The sequence below is a fragment of the Benincasa hispida genome, chromosome 9, assembly GCF_027475165.1.
Source record: "Benincasa hispida cultivar pf3 chromosome 9, pf3_genome.v1.1, whole genome shotgun sequence".
Taxonomy (NCBI): domain Eukaryota; kingdom Viridiplantae; phylum Streptophyta; class Magnoliopsida; order Cucurbitales; family Cucurbitaceae; genus Benincasa; species Benincasa hispida.
The window spans coordinates 97,491,871-97,501,563 of NC_143486.1; the positions used below are offsets into that span (position 1 = coordinate 97,491,871).

Genomic DNA, 9,693 nt, shown 5'->3' on the forward strand with positions numbered 1-9,693 from the left:
AACTAAATACATCTATTTTAAAAAATTTGAGCATTAAAAAAGGTACGTTTTGAAACTTACGGACTAAGTATGCATATTCTTTAAATCTCAAGTACTAAAAAGGTAATTTTTCGTTTCTTAAAAAAAACAATTAATCAATTAGATATGAATGCGACTTCCTCAGATGAACTGTTTGTAAGAATGACGATGAGAAAGAAAGTCAATTTTCAAAAGTTGTAGTGCATAAATTTGACTATTTTGAATCCGAAACATATTACACTTACATCTGTTTATTTAGGAGCTGATGAGCAATTAAAGGGTATTTAGTTGAGACCATGTGTAGATATCTTTTTCTCAAAGGTTTTGAAATTATACATAGTTAAAACACAGAACTTTCCTAGCCTTTTTGATGCAATATTTAGCTTAAGTAGATAACTACAGTTTGCGTAGTATGATATGAGCTCCATGTTGAGGCTTCGTTGTTATAAAGGCCGTGGGAGCGTGCGTATATGACGACGAAAGCTCAAATGAGAAGCGTTGTAGAATCATTGATAATGCCAGTTTTACTGCAACCATGGCAAAGTTTTGTCCAATGCATATTCGAGGACCCCAACCAAATGGTACAAAAGCCATTGGATTTTTCGTTGCTTTAGAAACTCCCTCAGAAAATCTTTCTGGTTTAAATTCATCTGCATCTTCTCCCCATAACTTAGGATCACGTTGGATGAGAATAATTGGTAAGCCCAACATCACTCCTGCTGGTAAAGTAAATTTTCCAATTCTTGTTTCTTTTTTAACAAGACGATCAAGCATATTCGTCGGTGGGTACAACCTAAGAACCTCGTTCAAGATCATAGTTATCTGTGTCATTACAAAAGTCACTTATCATGTGTTAGTTAATACATAACTTCTTAGGATACACACAAGTCAAGAAGATGTTGTAACATGATAATTGATAAGCAAAATAACTTAATATCAGTCAACAAGAATATGAATAGTGAGACATAGAGATGGTAACCCAGTTTGGTGCAATAATATCATATACTCTGAGAGTAATATATCCAGCAGAAAGAAACTTTACTATATAGAAATTACAACAAGATACTTATCTATCAAACTCCTTATACAGTAACTCACGTATATTCTATTCCCTCTAAATTTTAGATCCTTTTACTTCCACAATAAAGTTTCTCCCAATGTTTGCTTGAGAGATCCCCTCAAACAGTCGTACTTAATCTTTTGTATGAGATCTCATCTATATCTGTATACTTCAACCTTCCTTAAATGTGAGATCTCCTCACTTTCACTTATCGTGATTGATAATATTCATAAACACGAAGCTTAGTCTAAGTGATCATAGGCAGTACTCTCAACAGCAAGAAGCACAGGATTTACTTATAGTACATGAAAGTATTATAACATACTACTTTTTTATAATCTAGGATATAGACACGATAAGGACACGTTTATTTAAATAGATATATCATTTTTACAATAAAGATATTCAAAGTCAACAAGTTTATGCATTTATATGCTTAAAAATTAGTTTCATGTATTCCACATGGATGCCAAGTTTGTTGTTCATGCATTTAGATGCTTAATGTTAGAGTTTTGTTAATTGGCTTTATATTTCTCTAAGGCTGCTTATGATGGTTTTATAATTATCACAAATGTTGTCTAAGTTGTTGTCACAACAGATTTTATCTCTGGAGTATATTTTCTTTCCTTATCTGGAAAAATTCGGCAGATTTATTTTGACTAATATTTTCCTTGTTCAAGGAGCAACTTATTCTTTTCAACTGAGGATTTTATTTCCTTTCTCAACCACGATTTTTAAAAGGAGAATACTGGTCTTCATTTAGGGTTATTGTGTTTACTTACCGATCAAGGGTGTTTCAATTCTTGGTGGCTAAACCATGCAACATCATGTTTTTTTTTTTTTTTTTTTTTTTTTTATCTTTGCTTATTATATTTCGTTGTGCGATTTCGTTGATTGAAAAGTATAAGACCTTGAAGATAAATCCTGTCTTAGGAGGAGCTTAAGACTTCGTTCTTGAGAATGAGTTCTCCATCTTAGAGAGGACCTAAGATTCATTAGTGAAAGGAGTTCACTGAGAAAAACGGAAGATAATATCGTTGGAGAGTAGTCTCCCACACTGTTGGATACAGAAGGGTTTAACACCAATATTAACATACTTGGGGGAACCTTAAGTTCTCTTGAGAGGGAGTCTCACATCTAGGGGGGCTTAGGTAATATGTGAGTTGGGCTTTTCGTGAGTCACAATAGTAGTTGTTGTATTGCAAATAAGTATTACGTTGTAATTACTTGACTCTTTAATATTAGTGGATTATCTTTCTTGGGCCCTTAGTGTCCCAGACATAAGTGGATTTTACTGATCTAAGTTACCAACTTCTTTGTGTTCTTCCTTGAATTCTTGTTGTCATTATTTTGTTGTTATAGTGCATGTTTGTACTCTATGTTTAACATCTGTGTTTGAGTGACGAACCATCTTATCTCTTTTCCAAGATGCTTAGAAAGAACTAAATGTTCATACTTCTTAGATGTCAAGTTTACCAAATAGCCTTTATCCTTTCAACTTACATAATCCAAAGGCATTAAAGCTTGATTGAGATTAAGGTTAGAAACTTCTCTAGACTATCCATACCACCAAAACTCTCATGTGATTGTTTTATCATAGAAGATGAGCATTTAAATTTCAGACATGAGATAGAAAAATAGATAAAAAGAATGTAAATGCAGGAGAATATCATCACAACTCACAACTTTTAGTCGACTTAAACCATCATGATCTGGTTTCTTGGTACCAAAGATCTCAAAGACCTCAGCTCTTGCATGCTCTTGCCATTCTGAGTATGAACTCAACAATACCATCGTCCAAACTAGTAATGTAGCTATATTTTCTTGGCCAGCAATATAGAAAAGCTTGCATTCAGCAATAACATCTTCTATGCTCATTCCAATGTCTTTATTATTTCCATGTTGTTTAATTTCATTCAAATTGAATTCCATTAGAAGGCTTAATAGATCAGTTTGTATAGCTTCACCTGCCTTCATAGACTTTTCCCTTTCATTTATAGTACCTAAGACCAAAGTTGTTATCTCCTTACTTATCTCTTTCATTTTATTGTTTGACTTTATGGGTAGAAATCTGCACAAAATTAATCATCGATCATGATATGAAATGTTTCATAATAGATGTATGTATTAAAGTTATTAATTACCTCCATCCTGGAATATAAATTCGTAAGGTAGATTGCAGCACCAAATTAGCTAGTTCAGTTTGAAGCTTGAAAATTTTTTCTCCTTTCTCATAATTACTCCCAAATGATGTTCGAGAAATCACATCAGCAGCCATATTTTGTAGAAAAGGCATTACATCTAACTCACAAGATCCTTCTACATAGACCATGTTTTCCCATTTGCTAACCATGTCATTACAACTGTGATAGAATGCTGGTTCCATATCCTATAAGCCAATGTAAAGGTATGTATGATCATTGATTACATTTCAACATATTTTACAACAAAGTTTGATGTAATAATCTTTAAATTATATGTAAATCATTTGATGACATTTTCGTTTCTGGTTTTTTACGAATTAGAAGCAAGAACAAAAAACAAAAATGGTTATCAAATGAGAACAAGAAATATAAATAATCTTCTCTTTTGTTTTTATTATTATTTCTAGTTTCTAGGAAACATGAATGCTATAAAATTGGGGTCATAGTAACTCAAATATTTTGTTCCCCATTTGTGTGCTTACAAGTATACTTATATAGAGTAGGAAATTATTTGAGTTAGAAAAATGAACTTGTAGATCAATTGAAGTTGTTTACTGGGTTGTCATAAAGAAACTAAATAATTAAGTCTCTGTTTGATGGTTAAAATCACTTTTGTCATTTTTAAAATTATTATGAAATATATTTTTAATGTTTCAAAATCAATTTTTTGATGATATAAAAATTACATTTAAAAGCATAAAATTAAATATAAAGTAGAATTTAGAGCTAGAGCAAGTGTGGGAACTCCGAACCTCCCGTTTCCAAAAATAAGTTTCTCATCAGATTCTCCCTCCAAGCCGCGAGATCCTTCAGATGGAACCATTTGGTTCCAAAAGTAGGCTCTCCAAATCCAAAAAGTGACGGAGGCGCACAAAAAAAGAATCAAATGGCAAAAAAACCCTCTCTTTGCTTTCGTTACCAAGGAAGTGATTTAAAATATAAAAAAGTGATTTTAATCATTTCAAAATCACTCTCAAATATACATTTAATTATTATTATTTTTTTTTGTAAAGATAAAAATATTGATTTTTAATATAATAAAGATAAAGAGATTTGAACCACAAACCTCGTGATTATAATATAACATTCCACTTATTTCATTACATTGGATTTCTATTGATCAAGTTATCAATGAGATAAATGGTAGGGAAGGTATCCTTAAATGGGGTGAGGCCTACTAGCTTAGCCCCTAAAATTTATTTATTTCCTACCAGCTATAGTTATGGAATTCTTCTCAGACTTTATAACAAAGTGAATCCTTTATTACTAATTAAATAAACTAGTTGGAACCTAATTTTCCATTTCTTGTGGTTCATGGATTCAGTTTACATAGTTATGTCACTATATATATATATGTTTTATTGATATTTTTTTGTTGTCGTCAATATTCTATGCCGTTGTAGAAATATAAAAAATTGGGTCAGTTAATAACAATGATAACTTATCATCGTACACTTAGCAATAACAACTTATAATTATCGGAAATGTTTTCATATTGTCGTTAAAAAGCTAATTATTACATTTACACAAAGTGCTTGATATGTGATAGAATAACTGAAAATAACTATCATGAAAATTAGTTGTTGACAATAATTTCTAGTTTTGTATTAGTGGATCGAGATCGAGCTTATTATTTGTTTGTGAAAGTTTTCGAGTCTATTGTAACCTACCGACTATAACAATCGGTGATTATAATAATGAATAATTCAGTATCTCAAATACTCCATCAGTGATATGGAAAGAAATTAGATACCTTGAGTTTTTCCAAATGAAATGCAGGATTGATTATCTTTCTATGTTTGACCCATTTTGGTCCTTCATGGAATGCAAGTCCATCTACAAGCAGCCTGACAAGAGGACTCAGAGTTGGCTTTTGGATATCATTGATCAATGAAAACACAGTTTTGAGTTCTTCAGGATCCATGATGTGCACTCTTGGTATAGGACCAAGCCACATAAATGAATTCTTGCCTGCAATACTCCAAAAATAATAATAATGCTTCACAGCAAAATTACATTACACCTAAATAAATTTTAATGTAATCCACGATAATTCATTTAAAGATGTTCGAGAGTTATTTGGAAATGGTTAAAATCACTTTTATCGTTTTTAATTTAACGTTAAAACATGTTTAATTCTTCAAAACTAATTTTTGATGATATTAAAATTACATTAAAAGGTGTAAAATTGAAAAATTAAATTAATTTTTTTAATGATTAAAAGTGTGTTTTCGAGTGATTTTTAAAATAGTAAAAATAATTTTGATGATTTTAAAATCTCTCCCAAACATGTCCCGACAAAACATTGGGCCTAAAGGGAATTTAAGGTATTTTGTGGATGATATAGGATGTTACCATAATTTTGGATGGTATGATGAACAGAAGGAATAACACGTGGAGCAATATGATTGGAGAAGTTCATGGGCTTGGAGATGGCCTTCTCTCTCATGGCGGCTCTGTCCTTCAAATCGCCGTACAGAATCCGGTAAGAATTTCCGGCGAATCCTTGCCGTATTAAAACCTTCTCTAATTTCTTCGGCCTTAACCAAATCCAGTCCATTAATTTCCATCCCAATAATAATAATAATACTACAATTATTATCCAAATCGAAATCGTAGCTCCAACATACGACATCGACATGTTTGTAAACAAACAGAGAGAGTTTTGAAAACTGAGTTTATTGAACAACTTTTTTCACATAGCAATAAATCGCTATGACTTCTTCTCTCACAGTCTCTGCTATTTATAAGTACCATATTCCAATTGATATCATAATATATTGAAAAAAAATTATAATAAAACGTTTTTTTTTAATAATTTGATAATTAAAAAATTAAAGACAAATATTTTTTAATAAAAAAATATGTGGTCACGTCGACCTTCGCCCTACCAAAACCAAATCTTTGAGGTAAAGTTCGTGAGTTTGAAAATTTACGTTCTCAAATGCAACTTGAACGAAACCTCATAGATAAAAAGTGTATTTTTTTTCTGTATTCTTTAAACATGCATGTATATGTATGGTTAAGTATACATGTATGTGTATATATTTTGTAGTTCTATTTATGATATCATTCTTATAAAAAGGGATATTCTTACCAATAGAAAAATCCAAAAAATATTTATACTTCATAGCAAAAAGTTTCAAAATTATATGTACTTCGAAAATTTTTGCTATAAAATGTAAATATTTTTAAATATTTTTTTTATATTTAAAAAGGTCCATTCTCAACATGCTTACTTTCAAATTTATATTCTTTTAGAAAAAAAATATCTTTTTACTCCCTAACTTTACAATGAATGGTCCTTGAAGTTTTAATGAGACTATTTTTGTCCTTAATTTTTAGGGTTAGTTGCATAAATAGAATTCAAGCTCAAAATAATCGAATATGTAATAAAGGATAAAATAAATGTATATATAGATAAAAAAATGGTAAAAGACTAAAAAACTCATGTCTAGCCACCATTTTACTCGTTTCTTCCCCGTTTTCTCAAATTAAAAGCTATCACTGATAACAGCAGTGATAGCCACTGGTAGTTGCTATCAACTTCTATCAATTGCTATAACTATCGGCGATAGCTTTCAATTTGAGAAAATTTAATACAATCTTGAAATATTAGTTTTTAATTTGCTATCAATTATCAGTAGCTATCATTGATTCACTTTCATCAATTGAAATCAACTTTGAAATATCAATACTTAAGGCTATCAGTGGCTATCAATGATATATTTATAAATAGTGATCAACTTTGAAAGAAGACCAACGACTTTGATTACCATAAATAATCTTTTATCATGACTATCACTGATAGACTTTCATCAATTAAAATCAACCTTGAAATATTAACACTTAAGGCTATCAATGATAGACTTCTATAACTGGTTATCACATTTGAAAGAAACTTGATATATAGATATCACCTAATTTCTATCACCGATATCACTAACATCACTCATATTGTGGTTATCAGTGATAAATTCTTTCACTGATAAGATGCTATCAATGATCTCATTGATATCATGCAATCAGTGATCGTTCTCTATCACTAATAACGTGCTATTAGTGGTAGCTTCTATCATCGATAACATGCTATTAGTATTAGCTTCTATCACTAGTAACGTGTTATCAGTAGTAGCTTCTATCAATCATAGCCACTGAACATCTTTTTGCCCCTTTCTTGTCCTTCACAAACATTTATAAGTCTCTTTTCTTTTTTATGATAGCTTTTATCACTGATAAACATGCTATTAGTAATAACTTATAGACATTCCACTTACATTTTAGTTCAAGATTCAACTTTATTAATTAAATTCACTAAGTTGGCTATCAATGATATAAGTGGCTATTAACTATGAAAATATAATCAAAGACTAAGCTATCAATGATAGAAAATATTATTGGCTATCACTAATACACTTCATTTGCTATTTATATTTATTATTTGTTACAATAATCAAACTTGATGATTAGCTTGTTGGTGTTAAGTCACTTATGAATTAGATAAAAGAAAAGAAAATCAAAAATGAAAAAATGAAAAAAGTAAGGGAAGAAACAAAAATCGAAGAAAAGAAAGAAAAGAAAAAGACTAAAAAAAAAAGGTGTACAACAAGATAAGACAAGGGAGGACGAAATTGAAAATTAAAAAAAAAAATCAAAAATTGGCTAGTCAACTCATCCATATTTACAAATCTTTTAAAGATGTAATATATTTTTAGATTTTTTCTCTTAATCTACTACATATTACAAATATCCTAATTTTTAAGAATAAATTTTAAAAGTCTCCCAATATCAAACGATTAGAATCAAACATATTTTCAATAGATATTTTGGATGCTTACGGGCTTAGTAAATGATATTAAATTTTGTTGGATTTAACAAAAATGTCATACATGCACTATAAATAATATGTTCTTACTTAATAAAAATGGATACTTAACCTGATGTAATTTTTATGATGCGGATTAAATTGTTATAAATTTTAAAGTATAGACTAAACCATTACTTATTAATATTTAGAGATTAAACTGTTACAAAATTTGATAGTACAAGGAATAAATCATTGCCAACTATAGTTAATGGACTAAATTCCTATTTTGATGAAAGCCCACAAATCAAAAATGCTTTTTTAACCTTCTTTTTAAAATATGATAATAGACTAAAAATTGGAAGTTCAATATATATTTCTATTAACTATGTTTAAAGTTAAAAAAATCTTTCCAAAAAAATTTGTTAAACATTTTTAAGGACTTTTGTATACACACAAATAAAAGGGTGTAATTTAACCTTTATTTTTATTGTTGACGGAGGTTTAATTCCTCATCTTACAACTAAAGAAAATGAGAAGAAAAGGAGGAAAAGACTAAGTTGGCATAAACTACTTTGCTTATCAATTAAATATAAATTTAGGTGTCAAAATGAGGATCGTTCAATTAGTATCAAGTATATATGATAATCTCGAGGTTAGAGATTTAATCTCTCATCCTATATATTGTCCAAACAAAAAAAAAAATGCAGATGTTATAAACCCTTACTAATTCTTTTTTCAGTACAAAGCTTTAAAATTATACTGTTAATTATACTTAAAGGTATGAGAATATGAAAAGGTAGAACATGAAAAACTTTCGTATTCAAAGTTTTCTTAATTAATTTCTAAAAAATAACCATAAAATGTATGACTTTACATTTAATTAGAATTAATATTGAAGTTTAAAATTTATTGATCAAACTTTTTCATGCCTATGTGAACAATTAATTTCTTTAGAATTTTCACGAACTAACTTTAAAGTAATAAGCAATGAATCACTATTCACTATTTAGTTAGTTATTATTCAATAATAATGTGAAAAGATAGAAATGGAAAGGTTAAAATATAATTTTTTTAAGATAGAATATAAATAACGTGATTTTATTTAAAAATGGAAAATTTTCATAAATTAAAAAAATCTCAAAATATTTATAGAAATAAAAAAAAATACTATAGATATTGATAGACTTCTATTAGTATCTGATAGAAGTCTATCGGTATCTATCAGTGATAGAAATTGATAGAAGACTAAAATGATTAAATTTTACTAGTTTATGTAAATAGTTTTTCTTATTTTTCTATTTTTGAAAATCACCTATGATTATTTAAATGAAATTTAAAAGTTATTATTTATTTTTAATTATAATCAATAATGAAATGTCAATGTATTGGAATTTCAAGAGTTTGATTACTTTTTGTCTCCTACAACTATATAAATATAAATTTTTATACTTATTTTCAACAAAAGCTCAAATCTTTTCTAGTAAATAGGTTTGTTTTTCTCCTTCCGTAATTTTCTTGCTTTTCTTATAACTTTTGGTTGGATTGTTTGCTTTATTTATTTATTTATTATTATTATAAATATTTAGATTTTATATTATAGGAAG

General features: G+C 28.8%; 1 protein-coding gene across 1 annotated transcript; it reads right to left on the reverse strand.

Annotated features, from left to right (window-relative positions):
* Positions 1-203: 203 nt before the first annotated feature.
* LOC120069848 (cytochrome P450 CYP72A219-like) lies at positions 204-6,262 on the reverse strand. Its single transcript, XM_039021663.2, has 5 exons — positions 5,638-6,262; positions 5,036-5,253; positions 3,223-3,467; positions 2,762-3,149; positions 204-840 (listed from the first exon to the last, which is right to left on the reverse strand). The coding sequence occupies exons 1-5, from the start codon at positions 5,921-5,923 to the stop codon at positions 415-417; spliced, it is 1,563 nt and encodes a 520-aa protein (XP_038877591.1). The 5' UTR covers positions 5,924-6,262; the 3' UTR covers positions 204-414.
* Positions 6,263-9,693: the final 3,431 nt, after the last annotated feature.

Excerpts from the sequence above, each read along its gene's own strand:
- LOC120069848 (XM_039021663.2), bottom strand. The coding sequence starts at position 5,923 with ATGTCGATGTCGTATGTTGGAGCTACGATTTCGATTTGGATAATAATT. Across the intron at positions 3,150-3,222 it reads ATTTATATTCCAGGATGGAG|ATTTCTACCCATAAAGTCAA; the intron begins GTAATTAATAAC and ends AATTTTGTGCAG. Across the intron at positions 841-2,761 it reads GTTTAAGTCGACTAAAAGTT|ATAACTATGATCTTGAACGA; the intron begins GTGAGTTGTGAT and ends GTAATGACACAG.